The 25463-nt window shown below is 37.5% G+C and overlaps 2 protein-coding genes across 3 annotated transcripts in view; both read right to left on the bottom strand.

Annotated features, from left to right (window-relative positions):
• rad54l (RAD54 like) overlaps positions 1-3909 on the bottom strand; it is a 9699-nt gene extending 5790 nt beyond the window's left edge. Inside the window, exons 1-9 of the mRNA XM_043241832.1 lie at positions 3613-3909; positions 3398-3478; positions 3216-3320; positions 2760-2820; positions 1955-2090; positions 1797-1866; positions 822-1110; positions 477-601; positions 1-126 (exon numbers count right to left, since the gene is read on the bottom strand). The exon at positions 1-126 is cut by the window's left edge and continues 25 nt beyond it. Of these exons, the coding sequence (XP_043097767.1) occupies positions 1-126; positions 477-601; positions 822-1110; positions 1797-1866; positions 1955-2090; positions 2760-2820; positions 3216-3320; positions 3398-3478; positions 3613-3615 (996 nt within the window). The 5' untranslated portion in view covers positions 3616-3909. The remainder of the gene's footprint in view (positions 127-476; positions 602-821; positions 1111-1796; positions 1867-1954; positions 2091-2759; positions 2821-3215; positions 3321-3397; positions 3479-3612) is intronic.
• Positions 3910-5726: 1817 nt separating this feature from the next.
• LOC122346563 (neurturin) lies at positions 5727-23789 on the bottom strand. 2 transcript variants are annotated; one of them, XM_043241281.1, is made up of 4 exons: positions 22103-23789; positions 13028-13098; positions 12306-12483; positions 5727-8583 (listed from the first exon to the last, which is right to left on the bottom strand). In XM_043241281.1, exons 1-4 carry the CDS (start codon positions 22131-22133, stop codon positions 8159-8161), a joined length of 705 nt encoding a protein of 234 aa, XP_043097216.1. In that variant the 5' UTR covers positions 22134-23789; the 3' UTR covers positions 5727-8158. The 2 variants fall into 2 exon arrangements, with proteins under 2 accessions (XP_043097216.1, XP_043097213.1); XM_043241278.1 differs by lacking the exon at positions 22103-23789 and having other exon boundaries at positions 13028-13596.
• Positions 23790-25463: the final 1674 nt, after the last annotated feature.

Raw genomic sequence — 25463 nt, 5'->3', positions numbered from 1 at the left:
CACCAGACTGAAATACTCCAGTAAGTCGTTCTGAATGGGAGTCCCAGATATCAGCACTCTCCTCTGAGCGTTCATCACGTTCAGAGCCTGGTACGTCTGATTGTCCGAGTTCTTCAGCCTGTGACCCTAAACACGGCATAACACAGAATGAACGCTGCATATACCTGATCATAAACACGCACGGTTAATACTGTAATACTGCGAAATACGATACGTTTAAAAGATGCGTTCCTTATTGTGATATATTTTAAATGCAAACGATTGCTGTGACGCACAGCTGAATTTTTTTAGCATCATTACTCTGGTCTTCAGTGTCACATGATCCCTTCACAGGTCTGAGTTCAAAAGCATTATTTTAAAATAGAAATCGTTAGAAATATCTTTACTGTCACTTTCAAACGACTGACTGCGTGCTTGCAGGACAAAATGATACATTTACACAGTTCATCATCACCTACTTGTTCTAGCACACTTACCTCATCACAAATAACCAGTCCAACTTTGCCTTTGTGCAGGACTTGAGCGTGGAGGCGAAAGGTTTCGTAGGATATTATCAGGATTGGAGTTGGCACTCGCACGCCATGCTGGAAGATGAAGCTTTCTGCAAAAACGCATGAAAACGAGATCAGCAAACGTGAATAACGGTCATCTCAAACAAACGCTAAAGTCTGATGTACGGTGAACATTGTGCTGTGGGGAACGCTGTAAGAGAAACTAAATGACTTTATTATAGATATTTGGAAAAGCCTTCATCCTCAGTTTTGCATCCCGAGTGAACCGAGCTTGTTTTCAGCTCCCGTAATGACGGAGGAACCAAATACCAAGTTTGCGATCGATCTCGTCTTTGGAGCCGCCGTCAATGGCGAGAGGCTGCACGCGTCCACCGAGCCATTTGCCCACTTCGTTGAACCAGTTTCTCACGAGGCTTGAGGGGGACACCACGATGACCTTGTCGATCTCAGGTTTGAAATCAGGGCTCTGTCTCAGTAAAGTCCACATGAGAGTGATGCACTGCAGCGTCTTCCCCAGCCCCATCTCATCCGCCATTATACAGCCGTACGAGTTTTCAATCCTCCGTCCTGTCACACAGTCCCACAGGAACTTCACACCCTGCAGAAGAACATCGGAAGGATAAAGGGAATGGCCTTTTCTGTATAGAAGCTTATTTCCATCACAGGCGTTAACAACATTTTTTTCCATCACAAATAAATATAAATAAATCTCTATCTATCTAGACCTATATGTCATTCTTTGCCATAAAATGTCAAAAAAGAGGTCTAGATAGCATATATACATATATATACATATATAATAAAAATGTTTATATATACATATATATATATAAAAATTTTTATATATATATATATATATATATATATATATATATATATATATATATAAATATGAATTTATTTATATATTTATTTATTTTCTAAAAATGTCTAAAAATGTCTATTTTGGAAATATGGAAGCTGTAAGTGCAACCTATATATTTTTATCATTTTGCCTTTTTTTTTTTTTGCAACTGTGAGTTTAGTTTACAAGTGTACAAAAATTTAAATATTTTTTTAGAAATCACAATAAAAAAGTTTGAAATACGAGGCATAATTTGCAATTACCATTTTCATTTATCTAATTATTTTGTTTTATTAAAAAAATAAATTCTTTGCATTGAATGAGCTTCCAAAAATAGAGATCTAGAAAACAAAGGGTTATAATTGGGTATAGTTAATATATCAGACTGATAATTGGGCTTTTTGTGATTACGCAGGGATAACCCTCATTGATAACCTTACCTCTCTCTGATGGGGTCGAAGCACTTTACTGAGCACTGGATCGACAACCACGTGCACCGGTAACTTCTCCCTGCAAGGAATCAATCAGAGAGTGATCGTGTCATAGTTGCGCCGCTGCAGTACAAAGAGACTTCTGTAAATCACCGTACGTCACTGACTTGTCGGTTTTGATGAGCTCATGAGCGCTGATGGCGGGCGGCTCGTACAGAACCAGAGCTCCATCTTCAAGCGGGTCGTGCAAGGACTTCCTGACCCCGGCCCGCTTCAGCCCCAGAGCCCGCACACCCAACGGGCCTGATCAGAGCAGCACAAGCACATCATCTACCACACTCATTATCAACAAAAAATGCTTATTTCTTAGAGAAAAGGGCGAAAAATCGTTTACATACAAAAACTATATTAATTAGAATATGACAAGTGCTGAAGTAGCATTTATATATATATGTAATATAATTAGGGCTGCAAAACAAAAGAATCAAAATAAGTTTTTTTTGCATGCTATATTTGTGTGTGTACTGTTTTTATTTATTATGCATATACAAGACATGTGTGTGTGTGTATATATATATATATATATATATATATATATATATATATATATATATATATATATATATATATATAATAAATGATATATATTTAAAAAAAGATTATATATAATATAACTAATAATTATTTTTGCAGCTCTAAATATATTATTTACTAAATCAGAAAAAAAAAAAAAAAAACCTTTAAAATGAATAGATATGAAAAAAAATCCATCAATGAAATAGATTTGTTTAGCCGGGAATAAATTAATAGATAAAACTGTTTAACAGAGACAGGTGCTCACGTTCTTAGCGCTGTCCAACAAAAGTCCCATTACTGACAAATCAACCAATAGAGGTAATTTAAAAAAAAACTAAAAACTTGCCGATATAGTTGTCAACCATTAATAAAAATGAGTTATGAGTACAGACTGACCTGTATAATTAGGAATGGGAACTTTAAATGGCTTTGATAAGATCTTGCGAATGAAAGCTTCCTGTGAGAAGAGGTAAAGTGATTAGTTATATAATCTAAACCATTACACGACAATGAATAATTATATAATAAATTATAGTAAAGCTCCTTCATGCTTCAACGTTACCTCCCAGAATTGATCAATATCAATATTAAACATTTTAAAGGTACAATTATCATTTAGGATCCTTCCTGTTATCCAGGATGAATAAAATCCAGAAATCCCAAAGAAAAAGGCAAAAGTCTTTCCAGTTTTAAACCTAAACGGCTTTATGATTTGCCAATATTTCACCTTTACGTACAGCCGCTTTCACAAACACATGCCCACTGGAAGGATCTAGTATTTCTGTTTTACATGAATGGATAGACTTCCGGTGTTTTCTCATCCTAGTGTTGTGTGTTTTCCTCTTCACTCACGTGCTCATTGCCGTCTGCGCACACGGGTCTGTTGGTGAGGGCCGTCAGGGCCTTTCTGAAGGGAGAGATGTAGTTTTCTCGACAGTCTCTCTTGCTTTGTGGTGCCTGCAGAGTAAAACCAGTGAAAAGCAGTCAAATATAAAAGCTATCAATTCAGTCGAGAGCTTGTGGGACCAACTCACGGCGTCAGGCTCCCAGTCCTCATCATCTGAATCCGGCCCTTGTTTCCTTTTGGCTACCTGACTGGGTGCCAGACTTCTCCTCTGCGGGGATTAACGATTCAAGATTTTAATTAACTTACTTAAAGCGAATTAACACGTAAACCAGACGTGTAACGTATCTAAGCGTACATGGATTAACACTTATAACGAATTAAAGGGTTAAAAGTGCAACCTACCATTCTGGATCGGAGGTTTAATCCAAATTAAACGAATGGGTTTAAATAAATGAGCATTTTCCTGTCTTTTACCAAAGCCTTCTCTTCTTTTTCCTCTTGCTTTGGCAACAGAAGCTCTCTGCCTCTGCGCTACATAAATAATAAATCCGTTCAGCGAAACCCCACGGCAAAACTGTATTTAAACCACCACGAAAATCTTATTTAAGAACATGTCGAGTGACCAAAAAGGAAGATTTTGTTTTCGGTATCAAACACCGGGATGTTTGAGAGTCCCGCGCGTAGTTCACACACAACACTACGGCGAAGGGGAAGGGACAAACTGTCTGAAACGCGTTTCGAAAATAAATACCGAGAAGAGCGACAGAATATTATAAATAATTCCGCGTTTATGATAACATTATGAATGTCTAATGTAAATGTTATTACATAATATTATTTTGAATTGTGAGTGAGCATGTGGCACCAAAATGGATACATACATATATATATATATATATATATATATATATATATATATATATATATATATATATATATATATATATATATATGTGTGTGTGTGTGTGTGTGTGTGTGTGTGTGTGTGTTTATAATGTCTCGGTCTTTTATTTTGCAAGATATTAAGTTAACAGTAATTTTTTTTTAAGTATTAAGAATTTTTGTGCTGCTGTTTATGCATTTTTAGACTGTACTTTTATCTATCTGAATGTTTTGTGCGTATTTTATCTAATCGTCCACTAGATGGCGCGCTCGAGTTATTTATATTGACGGCAGGGTTCGGAAAACAATGCTCTCAGGGGTCAAACTTCGTTGATTCTTCATCTCTTGTGTGAAAAATAACAGAAACGACAAGTAAAATTATATAAAGATGTGAGCATTAGTAAGCCTAAGCTCCAGAGAACATAAACACCTCCGTTGCACTGTGCATCATCCATTGCCATCATGCTTTTACTCACCTTTTGTTCTAAAAGAGCCAAACACTAGCATCACGTGGGATGACAGTAATCAGACGCTTGTCTGTGTTTAGTATAAACATGTTGTGCTGTGAGAGCATGCATATGGTAACTTTCCGCTGAGGCCTTTATGTGCTAAACAGTAAACAAGTTAAAAACAGTAAAAAAGTTAACCGCGACAGCATTTGTTATAGCATAACTTATATTGGTTCGAAAACGCTTATTTATAGTGAAACGTTATTTATTGACTTGTCTGGCCTGTAAATGTTGGTGCAATGCAAAACACAAAATGAAACACACAAATGGACACACAAAGATAAAATGTATTTCTCTTTAAATGCATCATCTGTATAAAAATCTGAGCAATAAATTCCAGGTATATACATTTTATAAATAATAAAAAATATAATTATGATGACACGTATACCCAAAAGGAAAAAAATGCAATAAATACATCAAACAATAGCAGTAATTTCCCTTAAATAAACCAGGGGATGCATAGCATCCAAAGGGTAAAATGATGCCATCCCGAAGGAAAGGACTTCACTGCACTGCTGGGAAACGAAACGAGCAGTTCAAGACTAAACCTGCTTTCCTCACATCTCAGAACTGACCAAAACAAACCAGATTTTCATTATTGCATTTAATAAAAAGGCGAGTGAAGAACATGACGTGATGAATAAAGCTCTGCCACATCTGGCCTCTCTCAAATGCTGGATAATATAGTAGAAAGTCTATTAGATCTATGATCTACGAGTCAAAAAATGCAACACAAAACAGGGCCAAAACACTGCAAGTAATCTAACAAAACATTAAGCTGGTATCTACTGTATGATGTTTTCTATTAATCAGACGCTTAATATGAATGTTGGTAAAATCCTTGTCGCATTCAAAGGCAGTAACAAAAATGCGTTTGTGATTTATCATAAAATGCTTTAAGTTTGAGGGTGAATCTCATGACAACACATTCTGGTCACATGTAAAAATAATAACAATTATTAAAAAAAAAAAATGCAATTTTTACTGTAACGGTCATTTTATCTACTACAGTAAAAAAAAAACATGTACAACAAATACTACTATATCGTATAAATATTTTTTTTGCATTTTATTTTTACAGTATTGAAAATGCCAATAATGAAATAAAATATCATGAAGATAATGTAAAAAAAAAAAAAAAAAAAGTCTAATAATTGGCTTCATTTTTTGAAAACAAAGTAAAAGTGTCCGTTTATTTTTGTTGAGTTTACAGTGAAACATGCTCCAGATGTGTTCTGCTGAGAGTGAGTTCACAGGTAGTTGTAGTGTCTTACACAAGTAAAATATGAGTAAAAGTAAACCACGAGGATGACGCAGTAAGTGGGAGAAATGGAATAGAAAGAAGCGTGTGACGATCGATTATAGACGTGTAAAGCGCAGGTTTCATTTCTACTGCCCGCCGTCCCTATCCCTGTCTATTTGTTTATCTATCGCTTTGGTATATCACACACCTCACATACAATATGTCAACAACCAAAAGCATGAAACGTGACAATGTCTCAATTAAAATACATTAAGGTAGACCAGAACGGTGCTGAACTTCAGCCAGGGCGCCGTTTCATTTAACCGACGAATCAAATGTCGAAGATCCAGCCCGTAACAGAACACGCACGGAAAGACAGACGTCCACTGGAGCGCTGAAACACAACAATGTCGATCAAAGAAGTTAAAGAGGTATCTCTGTATTTACTGATTGTGGCATCGGGTTGAGCGGTTAGCTGTTGGTCGTGTTTGTGCAAGTGTGTGACGCCGAGAGCACATTACAAGACGGTCGCAAGTCGTTTAAACACTCAAGTCAATTCACTTTAGAGTTTTGCTCGCAAAAGCATGCGTCGGTTTCACCTGAGCTTTATTTTTACTATTGAAGAAGCATCTTCTGCTCACCAAAGCTGCATTTATTTGATCAAAAAGACAAAATTTCGACTAGCAGTGAATCTATTTTAAAGTTTAGTTTATTCCTGTGTATTTTCAGCATCATCACTCCTTCTCCGGCGTCGCATGATCCTTCAGAAATCATTCTAATACGCCGATTATTATCAGTGCTGAAAAGAGTTTTATATTTATGTTGAAACCAGAATGTTTTTTTTCCGGATCCTTTAATGGATAGAAATTTCGAAAAGAACATTTCTGCCAAACAGAAACCTTTCGTAGCATTATAAATCTTTTACTCTTACTTTTGATCGATTTAACGGGTTGTTGCTAAATAAAAGTATCGATTTCTTACCGACTCTACACTTTTAGAACAAAAATGTAAATTAGGTCCCGGACGTTCTTTCAAATCCAAGAATGATTGATTTCTACGTGAAACGGGCCTTTTGTAGATTACAGCATTATTCAAAAAAACCCGGCGCTCGCTCTGCTTATGGGAAACAGGCGGAATTTGTTTAAAAGAGAAAAGAGTTGAAAAGAGTTAAAAATAGTTTGTATACATTTTCTAGCGATCATGGCAGCGGTAATTCATCTAATGATGATCAGATGATGGAAGAGAGTGTTATATCCGGGCATACGTCCAGACATGCCGTGTTTCATCATTATAAAGAGCTCCACCAATTAGCATCCAGAACCAGCCTGCGAACCGCTGAAGTGCTGCATGCAAGGACTCATTTTGGCCTGTATCCGAAAAAAAACTTTTTTGTTATAGACTACTCACAAAAAGTGACACGCTTCAGTCTTGTAATGTGCACATGGCTTAAAGAGACACTCCACTTTTTGAAAATGGGCTAGTTTTCTCCTTTTTGAATCCATTTAGCATAGATGCACTGGTTTCATTTCTACCGTACCATGGCTGCAGCAGGCGCAATTATATTACACAGCGCCTGAAAATAGTCCCCAGCAATGTCAGGAGATGAATAATATCACTGCGTTTGCTGCGACGCCACAAGGAGAGTATAGCTCCTAGATATATTAGCCTAGAAAATCACAACTTTTCATTTCCTGGCAGACTTTGTGCATAATGTAACTACAGAAGAGTCAAGTTATAAATAAGAAAAATACGGAAACTATTTGGTCATTTTTGAGCGCGATGCTAACGGTCTAATCAGATTCAAGGATCTATGCTAAGCTAAAAGTGCTATCGGCAGAACCGGAGATCGGCTGAACGGATTTAAAAAATGGTAAAACTCAACTGTTTAACTTGGAAAACGAGCCCATTTCCAAAAAAGGTGGCGTGTTTGTGTGCATTAAGCACACATGCTAAGCTGATAAGTGAGTTAAAAGCACCCTTCTGCTCTGTTATAATGAACCTTCATGGTATCCTCGTTCTTAAAACATCTCCGGTTCCAGATCATGTGAAATGTAGGCCTTCAAGTTACTTTTCACAAGCTTTCCATGCGCAACTGCAGTCTGGAGCGGGAACCGCTTCACAGCTCTCCAAGGTCAGGTGATGCAAGCCTCTACGGTTCCCGACCGTCTCCCCGCAGGACGTCCCGTGTTCCCGCGGTTCCCGTGCCGATGCTAGCAGATCCGCTGCGTCCCGTTCCTCGCACTGGAATCCCCTCGCTTTCTACACCGGAGCTCGTGGGCTGATTTTACCGGCTGCGTCTCCCGGGCTGCTCTCATCCCACACAGCTGCAGTTGGCCGCCGAAAGCCACTTGATGGTCTGCCAGCTCGTCTGGGCGTCCATGAAGGAGACGGTCTCGAAGCGCGTGGGTCTGCAGCAGGGGTGAGTGCCCACGTTGCGTCTGGGAACGCTGCCGTTGTCCGTCAGCACCTTCAGGGCCAGGTCGTAGTTCTTGCGGGCGCTCATGCAGGAGCCCACGCAGTACTTGAACACCACGATCTCGTCCGAGTCGTAGCCGAGGCCCAGGTCGCGCACCTTCATCTCTTTCCTCTCCAAGCGGCAGTCCTTGCTGCTCCGGCCTCGCTTGCGGTTGCGCCGCTCCTTGCGGTTCCTTGGGGACTTCCGTGAGCTGGAGCTGTTTGTAGAGGAGCGCTGCCACCGGATTCGATGACCCTCACCTTCCTCGGCCAGGGACGAATCTGAGGAAACAGAACACAAGCTGATTAAAGAGAACGTGACCAAAATCTCAAATACATTGTTACATAAAATACATCATAAAATACTCTTACTGTTACTGTTTTACAAAAATAAATAAATAATCATAACAATAATAAATAAAAACACTAGGCTTATTCAGTCTTTTTACTTCAAAATTTCAGATTTAATAAATGCGTTTGTAATTCTTTTTCTCTGTAATTCTTTGAAACCTTTGCAAATATGCATGCATTCTATGCAAAATAATTTTTATATATAACAGCAAGTAATCGATTAGTGCATTTGTTTCTTTATTAAATTATTTCAGAACACTTGGAATATAAAGCAATTCGTTGCATTGACTACTTATCATACGTTTTACGATATTTTACTTTTTTGACACAAAAATCACCTTTTGTGTTCCGCAGATGATATAGAAAGTCATTCTGGTTTGGATTGGCATGGGCATGAGTAAATGATTTTGGTCTAACTATTTCTCCAGAGAATACAGCCTCTGGCACGTGCCTCTGATGCATTAAAATAGTCTCCATTCCTGCCAGCGCAAGACACATCCACCCACTGTAATGCAACACTGGCACTTAAAAAGGTGCTAACACTAGTGGCCCTGGTTCACACCTCAGCAGCTGATTGTGTAACGTGTGCACGTCTGCCGGCGGTGTGAAATTCCTCCTACCGTTTGCCACTGCACCGGACTATTATTGTACTGTATCTCATGCAACTGCAGCATGCAGCGCTGAAAACATCCCACGACATGCCACATCACGTTTATAGAGTTTTGTTTAAAGTCGCATGGTGAGGAGAAGCTTAGAATATGATTCAAACTTTCTCCGGGCGAAGATTGCAATAATTAGCTTCCAAGGGAGCAATTTGCTGTGTCAAAACCTGCACGGAGGAGCTCTGGATTATTTGAAGTGGAACATAAAATTGATAAGGAAGAGCGAGCTGAGATAATTCTGTGGCATGCATGAGGCAGGGAAAGACATGACAAATGTGCTGGATGCGTGTAGAACATCTGTGAGGTTTTTTTCTGTTGAACTACTTTCTCTTTCCAGTTCTTTTTTAACGCTTATCTAATCATTTGTTAAATATTTATTTCAATATTGCAAATTCCACTATCAATTTTTAAAAGAGAGTTCGATATTATCATAGTTTGCGCGTAACTAAATTTTACTTTTGGTCAACAAGGATGCAATAAACCGATCTGAAAACACTTAAAATGTAACACAAGACTATTTCAAATAAATGCTAAGAATCCTGAAAAATAAAATGCATCTTGGTGTGACGATGCTGAAAATGTAGCTTTGCATCACAGGAATAAATTAAAATTTAAGACATATTCACATAGTAAATAGCTATTTTAAATTGTAATAATATTTCTGTATTTTTAATCAAATAAAAGCCGTTTCAAAAACATTATAAACAAACTTTTAAACAGTACAGATTTTCAGTATAGCAGTATCTTTCACATCTGTTGATATATTGTATATTTGAGCTGTTTTGTGTATTTTAATGGCCAGTCAGCAGTGTTTTTGAGAACGGGGGCTAATTCAGTGACAGGGAAATGGTCAATATCACGCTCGACTTCCTGAAGAGTGTAAACACTCTGGCTCTGTAGCTCTGTAAAAACACGGCTCTGTTTGTTTGCCCAACATGTCAGCTTGTGGCTCAGCTAATGCTGATCGTGTTTATCATGCTGCACAAAACAGCACACGGGCATGTCAGCATCAAACGTCACGCGGTCCTCGGAGCTAATTAAAGCAAAAACGCTTCTATATCTTAAATCTGTGTTTTAGTGCACGTCCTCACAAGAGATACTCACCGTCAGCGTGCATTCCACTCGTGTTTCTGCATTATTATGTACACAGATATTTCATTTCCGTCGAACAAAAGGAAAAAAAAACAACTAAATATTTTGCAATGTGTCGCTGTGGCGTAAAAGAGAATCGCTGCATGTGGAAAAAAAACCATTGCTTTATATTGCTGTAAATGCATACAAAGTGTGGAGTGATGAATTTCACATTTCAAAAGAAAAGAAGAAATCGCATTTTGCATGAAGAAAATGAGTCCTATTTATATATGATTGTGACATAGTCACATTTAAAATATTAACCCCCCAAACCCTCATTACTGTAAATGTTTGCGGTCACAGAAAGACTAAAAGCATGGTTTCCGATGGATGCAGACCTCTGAAAGGTTGTACTATATTAACTTCAGCCTGAGAAAACAGAGGACAACTGGTTTCACCGTTCATTCCTCTGATCTTTCCACATGACAGAAAACACACAGAAGTCTCTTTTACTTCAATTGTTTGAAAAGTTGAGGTGGAAAAAAAACCTTTTTTTAGTGGTCTAAGTATGCAACGAAAGTTTCAACATAAACATTCCTCATCAAATTTCCAATTGATCTGAACCGCTATCCACATTTTATAGCTCTGTACACTTACTGTACGGTATGTCTACTGTTGACTCCTACACTATATAAAGAGAAACAACTGAGACAAAGTTAATGTAACATATAGTAACTAAAACCTTCACTTCACATCTGAAACAGCTCAGTGAAGATCCATGAGCTCCCGTCTGCTGGAGAATTAGTCATTTGACTTGATACACAGGCTTCGGTGCACACTTTGTGACAACGTATCATTTTAAAATTGCTCATGTCTATCACCAAGTGTTGTTGATGGGTTAATTTTGCTGTTGGTAGAGACGAAAGTCTCCGATTTTAATTACAGGCTTTGCAGTAACGCCAAGCTGGATGAGGCTTGTAAACTTAACGAAAGTGCATTAGAAACGGGGAAGCTGTCAAAAGATTTACATCTCAATAATAAAGACTGTGAGTCAAAAGTGCATGTTTTCTCTAACAGTGTTTTTGTATGTTGACTTGGCACTTTAGTTTATGATCGTTCTGTGAATTTTTATATTAATATTATACTATTATTATTATTATTATTATTAACTGGACTATCAGATGAGATTAAAATCTGAACTGAATTGAGTTTTGATTAATGACACTAACTTGGCACCAAACTGAATAAACATTGAACGTCAGCTGAATAAAGAAACTACTATCTTCTGTAAAGTTGCATTGCACCTGAAATTAAATGTTTCATAACGGATACATTTTTTTAACCTCAACACTGTTACTTTTCTGTTTATCCACAAGATGCTACATGCTATGTAGCGTTCAACATTTGAAGTGGATCAAAACCTTTTATCAAAGTTGTCCTAAATCCCAAAATCAAAATGTGTTCTTGTCTTAGGACAAATTTTATGATCATTTTTGTACCACTTGAAATATTGACTACTATATATATATATATATATATGTGTGTGTGTGTGTGTGTATTAATGATTAACCATGAATAATCATATAAAAAATAAAAGTGTTTGTTTATATAATATATGTGTGAGTACTGTTTATATTTATAAATACATTTTAAATATATTTATATATAATACCAATTATATGAATATAAATATATACATTATATATATTTTATATATTTTTGAAATATATATGTGTGTGTGTATATATATATATATATATATATATATATATATATATATATATATATATATTATTTTATTTACTTTTTTTCAGGACAATCATAATATTATATAATGACAATTTTAGCAGCTTTAATCTCTGAAGTAGAAATTGTGACAACTAGCCCCGGTTTCCCTCCCAGTGTCCAGGATGTACTGACCATGCAGTCGTGGCCAAGGCGCTCTGCTCTGCCACTCATCTAGCTCTTTCTGCGGTCCTGGATGTTCTGCGGAGGTTGAAGAGGCTCTCAGCTTGCTAGGACGGGATTCTTCTTTCTCCTCCTGAAGGAAATGTCCATCAACGAGACCCAGAAGACATACAAACACAAGCAGCATCACCTGCAAGAAAAGCAAAAGATGTCGTAATCGCCGCTTCTGCACTTGTTGTGATAACACACGCTAGTAGGAAACACAATGACATGAATCCTCGGGGTTAATCTAGTGCGCTGTCACGGCCTGCCCATTACTCCACTGTGTTATATAAACCCTGACAGCGTAAACCGATCCGTGATGTCCGACCGACCCATTCACGTGGATACGCTTCCCACCCCCAAACCTGAACTACAGCAGACCTCCAGTGATCCTACACGGACAACACTTCAGCCCCTTTAATTACTTAAGCAACACCCAACACCGCCGTTGATCCCCACGAGTAAATATTTCAGGATGACTTGAATGAATGAACGTCTGTGGAGTGTCTGGCAGGGTGGAAACCGAGCACGCCGACACACAAACAAGTCCGAACCGACACGCTGCTGACACACTTGGTGATGTAGTACAGGCGAGCTGAGGCTAAGCGCGGGGTTGCAGTGTTATGTCAGGCGGCATCAAAGCGTGTGTTTATTTATTAGCCGATAACCCAAATGATACGAGGAATGCTCACCTTCCAGTCCCTCAGGTGATATCGGGCAGGTGCGGCCATGCAGCTCTCCAGACTTCTCCACCCTTTGCCATCTAGAAAGGAAAAGAAGCAGAATTTGATATGCATGCAAAGGCGAACAGGTGGCTCTTAAAGAAACAGTCTCCCCGCAAATGAAAAGTCTCTCGGTATTTTCAGCAGTGCTTTTCCTTTAAATCAACTCTCCTTCTGGAATATAACGTGCAGAAATATAAACGTAGCAGCATATCTGACAGACGAATAATGAGGGAATTGCGAGAAATGTCTTTAATGTCACAAATGTAATAATTTCCTGTCCAGCTATATTCCACCTGCTGAAAGCACGACGGGTAAAAAGATGTCAGATACTTTCTGACTGTGGTAAACAAGTTTCCTTTATCGTGCATTTAGCTAGTAAATCTATTATATAACAAATATTACCACTTCAAATAGCCGTTTTAAATTTATTTTGCCCAATTTTTCTATGGTCGTTCATCAGATTATCTCAGAGATGCGCTTTTTATTTTCATAAGCCGGGCGTTTTTAACATTTTTAAAAATAGGAACAACTATGATAATCCTTTTGCAAAGGATAATCTCCATGTAGACTATTTTAAGACGAATTTATACCTCATTCAAAAAAGGTGTTACTACAATAAACCATGTTTAAAATGAAATAACTGGCATTTATTCTGTCATTTTACTAAAGTAAATTATATATTTTATCACTTGGCTTTCTCTAAAATGTTGCTTAGCACCTTGAAAAATATTATTATTAGGCAACAGCTATTTGCAAGTGAAAATATCAGTATTCTGCTAACTACTTATTAAATAATGGCAATAAGTGGCATTCATATATTATAAAACAGAATGCAATAACGTATTGAGTGAAAATGTACATTTTTATTAAAATTAATAAATGGATGCCGTCTTATTGGGACAAAAGCCCTCTCTAGCCCATACTTTATTTTTAACTTTTTGATGATTTCTTTAATTTTTTACTTTTTGATTATTTCCTTCATTGTTATTAAAAAACGTATGCTTTTCTGATGTGATCAGAAATTTGAAAAGAGAGAAAAAAGTGAAAAGAGTCTCTTTATCATCAGTGCCACTGGATCTGATGACTGGCTTTTGTAACGTTAACTAACTAACTAACTAACTAACTAACTAATCACACTTCGGTGGGCGGAGTTAGTGTAAATAGCCTCTGCCAACTATTTTATTTACTAAGCAACCATACAGGACACCTTGGCAACCAGTTCTTGTTTTAAAAAAATGAAAAAGTTGTTTTTGACAAATGTAAAATCCCTTTCACACCAAACGTGAGATGAATACGCCTTAGGCTGAAGGAAGCGTAAACTCAAAGAGCTCAAACAAACCATTCAGCTGTGCTGCGTTTCCTGGACGAGTGAAGAACAGGACGCGAGAGAAGAAAGTTTTTTTTTTTTTGCTTGTTAGAACTGGATCATCTAAGGTCAACAGCAAAGACACTGGGATTAAATACATTAAGTGTATTTGTGATATTTAACATTTAATTATTGCTAGTCTGTGCACTTTTCTGAGTTCGCATTTGTCTGTTTTTATTCATTTTGAGGAATGCTGAATCTGATTTTGAGAAACCGTAAATGCATGCTCACATTTAGTCTAGAACCGACGTAATATGTTGTTTTCACACACACACACACACACACACACACACACACACACACACTGCAGTCACAGCACTCCTCATTTCTCTAGAAGAGTACTCTGTAAATCAACTAGTGTCAAAAAAGTAAGTCAGACACTTTCTTGTAAATGTGTTACCCGAAAAAAGTAATCCGATTACGTAACTTAATTTACTTGTAATGCATTGCCCCCGACGCAGCTAGCTGTCAGTACGCTTAGCAATGCTGCGCCAATCACTCTAATGCGAGACACTATAAAACATTCCACTTAAATTGACATTATATCATCATCGATCGCATTGCTCTGAGGGTTTCCTTGGACACATGTATAAACATGCAGACATTCTCCGGTGCTGCACGTAAACGGCGTGCGTTTAAAGCAACGGGGTGTGATGAAAGTAGCGATGCAATTCGAAGCTGACCTAGAGAGACGGTTTCACCTGCAGCCTTAACCATCAAGTTTACGGCACTCCGTTGCTATGAATAACCCACCAGTGCCGAAGGCTGCAAGCCGTTGTGTGCACCGACACAATCTGCAGAGTTTGGCAGCTTCACCGAGTGACATAAAGGTTAGCAGAAGATTTAAAACTCTCGGTGACACTCTTCAGTTGTAAACTACAAGTGTTACAGCTGAAGTGTCTGACATGGCTAAATAAAACCGCACAAATAATGTCCTGCACCAAACTCATCTGCGTTTTGGAATTGGAAAATCAAGTCTTGAATCTCAAGATGTCTGATGCATTGATGGATCATGTTGATCGTTAATGTGATTCTCTACCTCTGTGTCTCCTCTGTTAGGACACCCGTGAGAACTTCATATATTGATTAAAAATGATTAAAACGACAACTGAAAAATAATGAAGAGACACCTGATATGATCACCAAATGCTTTGACATTCAGACATTTTTAAGTGTCAACTATACAACAATCTCCATGTAGGTTTATTAATTTAATTTTTAAGTTAATATTTTTACATTAATTTTTAATTAGAATTTTCAGAAATATAATTTTAATAATATTAAGGGTGGTATATTTCCATATATAATTCTAATTTGTTAAATTAATATTTCTATATTTATTTCAATTATACAATAATATATCTCGAGCATTTAAATGATTACAATTAAAATCAATTATACAACAATCTCCATGCAGGTTTATTCATTTTATTTTTAAGTTAATATTTTTAGAATTTGAAGAAATATAATTTTAATAACATTAAGGGTGGTATATTTACCACATATAATTCTTGTTTGTTAAATTAATATTTCTATGTTTATTTCAATTATAAAATAAAAAAAAATATTATTTTTTAATTATTACAATTCAAATGATTTCAATAATTCAAGCAGACTTCCATATATATCAATTTACCTATTTATGCATGCATGCATGTCCACAAATAAATATTACAAACACAAACACACAAAATCACAACATGCAAATAAGTTTAAGATTGTGCAACTTCTTTCAACTTCAAGTGAAGAAATCGTATCATTCATCACTGCGAAAGGATGCCAAAACATGCTTTAAACCAACAAGGGTTTTGATGTGGCAAGATGTTGATGACACAGGGATATTTTTTGAAAAAACAAACATGCCATTAAAATCAAACGATAAGAAACCTAAGTCAACATCCTTCTGACATACATCAAAGAGAAGGTGTTTGAAGACGGGCGGTGAAACTGATACGATGTGTCTGGTTTCAGACGGTGACGCTAAAAGGCTAATGCTGCGCTGCACGCGCCAATCACATTCAACCAGCGGAGATGCCTATAAACAGCCACTAAAAGGCCAAGCAAACGAGCAAATGTAAAACTAAATAATACCTGAACAAACACACTACGTTAAACAGTATTTGTGAAAAACATTATTATGCTTATTAAGCATCGACTTGATCAAAAGTGACATTTAAAATGTTTCAGTTTAAAATAAATGCTGTAACTATTCATCAAAAAAATACGATTTATACAAAAATCTGAAGTTTTCAACACTGATAATAATTAGTAATGATGCTGAAAACTCAAATTAAATCACAGGATTAAATGACTCTTTAACTTCTATTCAAATCGAAAACACTTATATAAAATTGTAAAAATATTTATCAATTTTCTGTGTTTTGATCAAATAAATCCAGCCTTTAGCATCAGAAAAAAACATTACAATTTCAAAATCTTACCGTCCACAAACTTTTGAAAGCTAATGCACGTCTATGAAAATATATGTGTGATGCGTCTCATTTAAAGCATGTAGACGTCTTTACTTTTCATTCCTAAAAGTGTGAAAGTAGTTGAGGGAAAGTGTTATTTTAGAAGAAATGTGAAAAATGTTCACCTTCAAACATTAAAAGCAGCAAACCAAACCCCGCGGCCAATAACTGAAGGAAATCCCGAGGCATACTGAGATCAGAACGTCACAGAAACTGGAGGATGAACTCTCTTCATTTGTTCCAGTACGTACCCACCTAGCAACTGCCCAGAACCCCCTAGCAACCACCCAGAATGCCCTGCGCACTGCATAGCAACAGCCTTGCATCACGGCCGTGAGATTTTAACAGGCAAGCGCCGGTCAAGCTGCCTTTAGAAGTATCTATTGTTGTGAACAAGAGCGACAGAGAGATGATCAGAGATGTATACATTGATGTACACGAGCCCGCCTGGGAACGAAGAGAGACGAGCTGCTCTGGAGGACAACTCTGACAGAATTTAAACATGTTTCTGTTTCTGTAAATGAAGAGGCGTCTGTTTGGATTCTCTACTGAGAAACTTCTGTGCGAGCGTGACAGCGGAGAACCAGATGTCCGGCCGCGAACACACACACACTCTCACACAACCATCTATCTCTCATCCCCTTGTTTCTCCGTGGTGTATACAGATACACACATCTGTCAGCTCCATTAAGACAGATGAACCTGCTCACTGACATGATGAATCAAAAACATCTCGCAAATAATAAAATCCAGCGCGCATGTGCGTGTGTGTGTGTGTGTGTGTGTGTGCGTGTGTGTGAGCGCATTCGCTGTGGGGTCCGAGCTGTCAGACGGAGAAATGGGAGCCAAAGGAAAGATCTGGGTGTGTTATTGGGAATAATGAAGGCCGAGATTGAGAGCCCCACTGAAGTGACAGAAGGAGAAAAAGAAAAAGAGATGAATTCTCAAAAGTGTTTGTATTTGTTTACTTTGATGACATTACAGAACATTCCACACGGCTGAGTTTGCCGAGTGAACTCCATGCATTTTCACTCTATCCAGCGTACAAGCACAAGCATACCGCTTCAAATCCTCAGCAGAAACATAGATGGGGAAAAACAGATCAATACAAACAGACAAAATGAGTCTATAAGTCAACATGCAGAGTATAGGTAGCCTTTAAAAAAATGCGAGCAACTCGATCATTTGATGAGAAACGAGTTCGCAATGAGATTAATCTTGTTAAATGTGAGCAAAGTTTGAGATCCTGTTTGGAACTCGACAGAAAAAAGCACTTCTCGAGGGAAAGGTTTGCGATCATCGTTGCCCAAAACAAACAATAATTACAGTGCATTAAAACTGATAAGCAATTAATCACTAGAAAATGTCTCAAAGACACGTAAGTCACGTAACACACTGAATTAAACATATTTATAAAAAAAAATAAATAAATAAATATATATATAAAATTATATATATATATATATATATATATATATATATATATATATATATATATATATATATATATATATATATATATATATATATATATAATTTTTTTTTTTATTGTGATACCACAAACGTTTCTAGAGCCTGAAAGTAATGAAGATCACATTATATGAGAAAGCTAAAGGTGAACCAATTTTTGTTATCATTGGCCTTTTATTGTTGGTCTATAATTCGTGCTCAGTTAGCATCTAACTAGTCTCACTAGCTCACAGTCGGTTTACTGACCATCTGTTGAAAACCACACACAAAACCGGAAAGCACTTCTTGATCTGGAAAGCTCTAACTTCACTTTAGCTGACGTCTGGGAGTAAGAGTGCACAGGTCCTCCTGGAAACTAAGTTATGTTTTCAAGGTTTTAAGGATGAAAAAAAAAAAAAAGGTAAGTTTTTCCAGATTGGCAGCCTCGGATCTTGATGGGTTTTGACTAAGGCACTCTAAGCAAAGCTAAGCAAAGCTGTCTATTCAGTGCAATTATCAGTACATATAACTTTTTGGAGTTGTGAATTAATTTCTGCATAATTTATCATATCCATCTTGTACATAAACTTGCCCCTAAACAAAAGTCATCTCAGTCAGCGGTTTCTTTCTTTAACTAAGTGGGCGGTTCTCGTCCAGAAGAACTTGTACAATGTGCACCAGACTTTATACAAAACCAGTATTTAACTTTAGGTAAGAATCGGACCTCTCTCCGTGGGCTCTGGTGTCCGTCTGCCCCGCTCTGACCCTGGATAAGGTGTTTCTCATTATTGCACAACTAGGCTGTTCATTAGTGGAGGCTGTAATAAATTATCCAGCGGTAGACTGCCATGCGGTGACTGCGGCCCATAATTCTTCCTAACACCACGGCGCTCCTGTGTCCCGTGTGATCGCCTGACACTCATGCTCTGCCCTGTTTCCACGCGCACAGAGTCACGAAACCTACACTCGCTTCATCAAAATTAAATGGGCGCTAAAAATTCACCTGAGCGATTCAAACACCAGCGATGCGCTGGATCAGAGAAAATATATGGATGCACGAGAGGGAACAAATCATATATTCGAGCATAGTTAGGATTGCAAATTAGGAGAAATAAAAAATATAAAAAAGGTAACAAAAAGGATAATCATAATTCAGACTTTCTTTCTGCAATCGTGAGTTTATATTTTCTCCAATTGCAAGATAGAAACAGTTTTGAATTTCTTTTTTTTTAGTTAGTCTATGTTAATTTTATATCTTGCAGTTCAGACTTTTTTTCTCTGAATTCTTAGATATGAATGAGAAAAGTGTCAGAAATGAGATAAAAGTTAAAAATACCCAATGTTTTTTAGAACATGTTTCCATAGAAAACACTTCCTGTCTTTTGTCTAAAAATATATATTTATTTTATATTATTTATTATTAATATTTAAAACAATTATTCATTTTAAAACCTATTTTACGTATTTGCATTTTATGTTTAAAACAATTAAAAGAAATTTTAATTTCTTTTAATAAACAAATGAAATCATTTATTAACTCTCAAAATAAGCACTTCTGTAGACAGAAATAGCATCCGTCTGGTTAGGAACGTGTGAAGCTGTAGTTTAATCAGATATTAATGTCTTTATTTCAGTTGATTTTATCTGTGGCTGAAGTCAGTTGTAGTTCATTTTTCTTGCTCTTTTCTTGTAAACAGCAGCTGTTCGTCATTGGCTGGAATTCCCTCATTAGTGTTCATTCTCTATATTAGTGAACTCATGTAGGGGATAGTGAATGAGGGCGTGATTTAAAACGCTCTCTGAGGGTCATCCCTGAACATTATTTCAAACTTTCTTAAAAACAACAAACGTGATCCAGAATGCATTCTACCGGACTTTGCTCATTTTTACAGCAGTTCAATTCTCTGGATATTTGTTGTGTCACGGTGAAAGATTAAATAGCAGTGCTGAGTCATTGGTGTGCTCTTCGTTTTAAAGATGCACAGAATATGGTGTTTTCTCCACAGGGCTTGACGGAGGTTTGGGGATCCTCTGTGTGATTATAGGTGGGTCTCTTTAGTTTATGACCCGCTCTGTGTTCGTGACGAAATGTCTTTATTGTGCTGCGTTTTCCTGCTGCTGTGATAGATTGGGTGTGCTGGCACTTAACGCTCAAGGGTCTGAATCACACCTCCTTTAAGAGACACTAATGCAAGCGTCCAGCCCTTTTCAGTTTTACTGTCTGCCGAAAGCTGTAATACACTATAATCGCTTCCAAACTGCCTATTTTTGGAGAACTGCTCACCCGCAACCGAGGATCCAGCTAGACACCGCTTACTTTAGTGCTGGATCTTATAGCTCTCATTTCCGCCCCAAAAAAAGAGACTATTTTCTAATTTTTCCAAACGTCAGATATTAAAGAAAAAAACTGCGCGAAATGTCATTTAACAGTGATAAACCGTAATTAATTTACAGTAAGAATCTGTAAAAAACAAACAAAAGTAACTTAAATAATGGCAAAGTAATTAATTCAAGGAAAAAACGGCAATTTACCGTAAAACCCAACAATCAGATTAAACGCTATTTTCTGAAATATCAGTGAAGGTACACTTCTTTAAAGTCATGAACCGATAAAGAAAGTAAATATTTAACTGAACTGTGTTAGTAGCAATTTAGTAATTTAAACTGTTACATGCATTTTAGCACAATTCATTTCCAATTAAAATCAAAATCTAATAAAGAGCTGTAAATTAACAGTATTACAAATTTTACAGTGATACCCGATTGCCTTAGTCACATAAAACCATGCCATCAGACAAATAAATGAATGATTTTGATCCAGGGAGCAGCCTGCAGTCTGTCTGGAAGTGTTTGCAATCCGATACTGAAATGCAATATTACCTGCTCAGCAAACGTGCCAGATGGGTGGGATACAGGTGGGAAGCTACGAATCTCGCACGGTCCGATCCAAATCTTTTACGAAGACATTCACAAAAAGAGACAGCGGCGGGGTGGTGTGGAGAACGGATGGGGAGGAAAACAACGCACCTGAACATTCACAGCACGTGAGACTTCTTAGCGAGATACCAGACTTAGAGAACCACAAATGGTCATAATAAGAGCCCAGAGCGGGATTCTCTTCTAACTGTGTCCAGATTTCATCCCTCGCAGACAGGAAAACAGCTCTTTGAGGAGCACACTTACTGTCAGCCCCGTAATCAATCATCAGCTCGGTCAGCTGGGGAAAGCTTGTCAAATAAGCAAAGGGATACACTTAATTAAGAGTTTTGAGGTGCGTTTTCAACCTGTTTGTACGGGATCGAGAAAAGCCGAGCAGTTAAGCGGCTTTTATTTTCCTTTAATTTTTGGGGATCAACCACCTTTCAGCAGATCCAACAATAACTGATGCGAATTTATAGGGCTTTATAAAGGAAAAGGACATTTTTAAGGAATTCAGAGAACCGAAGACCAAGAACTCGTGCTACTTTAAAACACAAAAACATTATATTTAATAAAGTGCAATTCAAAATGTTAAATTTTATCGAATATTCTGTGACAAACTAATTATTTCAGGGTAAATTCTGTCTAGTTAATATATTTTTATCTAAAGTAAATAAGCATTGTTTCTATTAAGCAACATAATAAGACTATGCCAAAATAAACATATAATGTAAATATAGCCTACACGAATTATTAATATATTAAAATTAAGTGATTATGCAAAAAAAAAAGTTTAAAAACTTACTGAAGAAAAGAAAAGGAAATACACAAGCCTACCTTTTCGGTCCTGATCGACCTCTCCTGTCATGGACTTGAGCGAAATAAATTAAGAAACTGACAAGTGAAAATAATCCACAGATAATGAACACGTATTCCTTAAAATGTTTCCTCTCGGCCTCTCCCTGTAGTGATGATGCATAATTCTGAACATCCACGTTTTTCACATAAACCTGCGTCCGGTGCGACCAGAAACTAGGGTTATCTCGACTGACCCAGACGCGTCGGGTCCAGGGCAGCTCGCGCGCGCGCCGTACTTCCTCGGGACGCGCTCTCCTCTCTAAACGCGGGAGTCCGTGCCAAAATCAAGTCCCATAAACACACGAGAGTTTTGAACCCCCGAGGTGTCAAATACCAGCCCCTATCACATGACGCGCTACAAGCGAGCGACGCGACGCGACAAACTCCGGCGCTCCCGAGATATTCCGCGTCGCGCGCTCCGCTGATTATAATGGGAGCCTTCTGATTGGTCGATTGGGCGCCTGCGTCACTCGCGTCGCTGATTATAAAGGGTCCTGTTCCGTCGCGTCGCCGGCAGCATAGAAGAGCGAAAGAAGATCAAGTATCAAGTAATTGAGCTCTATTCTATTCTTTCACTTGATATTATACATAAGTAGACTTTTACAGTTGCAGAAGGGAATGCGAGGGCCTCCCATAAAGTTTTCTCAGTATTTTGCATTTGCTGAAACGTGTTGGAGTTACTTACCTTGGTTACCTTTTTCATGCCTGAGTCAAAAGCAGGCAATTTACGTCGCATCCCGGTAATAATTAATTAGTTGCCGTCTTTAATAGGCCTACGAGGATTAAGGAGGCATAAATCTCTCAGGTTGCAAATCCGTTCCTTTTCAGTAAATGCATAAAGTGTATTTTAATTTGGCGCGTTGTCCTGGCAAAGTTGTGCAGCCAAAAAGCAGCCCTCTATTTAAGGGCTACGAAAATGAAAGAGAAAATTGAAATCAGTGACATGTTAAATAAACACTAATGAGACGTGCTGATTTAAAGGGCAAATACCCAAGCTTTCTGGCTCAATCAGAAAGTGCACTCTTATCTGCGATTGCTTCACTTCGCAGCTCGAATAAAAATCAGCGTGCTTGATATCAACACCAGATTTCAGACTAATAGAATAACTGACAGGTAAGCAAACAGCACACTTTCCCACAATGCCGAGGCGGGAGTTTATCAAGATTGGCCGCAGCTCAAGCAGTCCTGCGCCGCTTTCAGACGCTCTGTGTGTGTGTGTGTGTGTGTGTGTCCATCTGAAACAGACAGAGAAAGAGGATTAAGATACCTTTCTCAAGTATGCTTGCCCTGATGTCCTGATGGAAAACCTCTGCCAGGGTTTAAACGAGGTGCTGTGGTTAAAGATGGGGGCAAATACAAAGGCCGCAGGTTCAAATCTAACCCGTAAACTGCTTAAACTGGCAACGCCTCTGCTATGTGAAAAATTATATTGAGATGAGTGATGCCTGCCCGTGCAAAAATCACCGGCTGATCCCGTGCGCTTGCTAGGAAGCTGATGAAAGTCATTACAACACGTATGAGTCACGCATACACTCGCTGGATGCTGAAACTATTTCTTACCAGAAGTCCAAACATCGGCAACAGTTTCAAAAAAAAGAGGAGACAGTCAGGAGCCAACAGACACAAGACAGACACACAGACATGCTCTTGAGATGAACACACACACACACACACACACACACACACACACACACACGCACACACGCGCACACACACACACACACACACACACACACACACGGGTAGCTTAAAGCAAACAAGAAGGAGCCCACCTGCTCTGACTATCACACCCCACACACACCGCATTACATCTGAACTTTTCTTATTGTTACGAAGCAAGAGCAATAGATAGCTTTGTGCATATTGCATAAACTGTCATTTAACAATTGCATTCATTACATCGATTATAGTTTCTTTCTAGTTTTGTTGGTTTATTTTAACATTGCATTGTGTATATTGCGGAAATTGTGAACATTTATATTATATATTAAACATATAACAGTATAACACACGGTTTATAATAGCATACCTTCTTACTAATGTGCATTTTTGTGACATCCCGCAAAATAAAAAATACTAAAATATTTTTGGACACTTAAAATTTCCATAATCAAATATTTTAGATAAAAAAACAAGTAAAATCAAACAAAAAATGCATGAAATTTTAAATAGACACTAGTCACACACAAACGGTCTATAAGCAAACATTTAAAATAATAAAATAACAAAATAAATTTTTTTTACTATGTTCACTTATTACTTTTGCTCTTAATAAAGATTTTATTGATTTATTTTTTGCTTGCAAGTTTTGTGGTATTATTCATTCCCACAAAAGCAACTTTCTTTGATACTGATATCAATTCAAAGGCCTTCAAACTTTGTTCATTCATCTATGTCCCTCAAGCGTGGTTTCACACTGCACGTCTCCCACAATAAAGCAGGCCGTGAAAGCGGACTAATGACGAATATGATTTGATTTCGATGCTCATTCGCTCCGCTCGGCGTCTGTCAGAGTGATATATATTCAAGGATACGCTCTTCAGCTGCGAAAACAAAGCGCTTCGCTTGTAAGATCTCGGAGTGTGAGGGAAAGTCGGTCCCCGTAGTACGATCACGGAGCCGGAGCCGGAGCCGAGCCGCGTTCAGACAGATGTGATGGAGCCAGACTGCGTGTTTTCACAATTCCTCCTAAAAAAAAAAAAAAAAGGCCAGTCTGGATAACATCAAGCTAATTAAAAGAAAAAGCGTGCTGTTTTTCCACAAGAAAGTCCTTAGATTTGGTATATTTTGACAAAGTGTGCCAACATTGGGAGCCAGAATTTTACACTCTTTTTAGTCTTGTGACCTGATATTTAATCAGGGCAATGAAAGAATAATTTACATTAATAAATGGCTTGGGAAATAAATAACATATGAGATATGCTGCGCCTGAGCCAGTATGAAATTGCATGTGTTGACCGACGCCATCAATCTAAAGCTCACTATGGCTCGAGCCCAAACTAGGACTATACACCTTGTTTTAACACTAATATATACTAAATATAAATGTTTCAAAATATATTTTGCATCCACGTAGTCCGGTCCGAGTAAATACATTGACTTACGCCATATTTATAGTAAAAGAATTGCTAGATCTAACTCACGCAAACATGCTACGATTTTGAATCAGCTTTTATTTTTTACATTTAATCATTTTGTTGTGCATCAAGTTTCACAAAATGAATATGAGAAATGTTGCTCAAATCTAGTTTTTTAGATTTTAGTCATTATTTGTTTTTTATTTTCCGTCTTTTTAAAAATTACAATAACCTTTGGAACTAAATATCTGACTAAAAATCAG

This window comes from Puntigrus tetrazona, chromosome 6, assembly GCF_018831695.1.
Source record: "Puntigrus tetrazona isolate hp1 chromosome 6, ASM1883169v1, whole genome shotgun sequence".
In the NCBI taxonomy this organism is placed as follows: domain Eukaryota; kingdom Metazoa; phylum Chordata; class Actinopteri; order Cypriniformes; family Cyprinidae; genus Puntigrus; species Puntigrus tetrazona.
The sequence above is the reverse complement of the archived record's forward strand: the minus strand, read 5'-3'. Positions and strand labels throughout refer to the sequence as shown.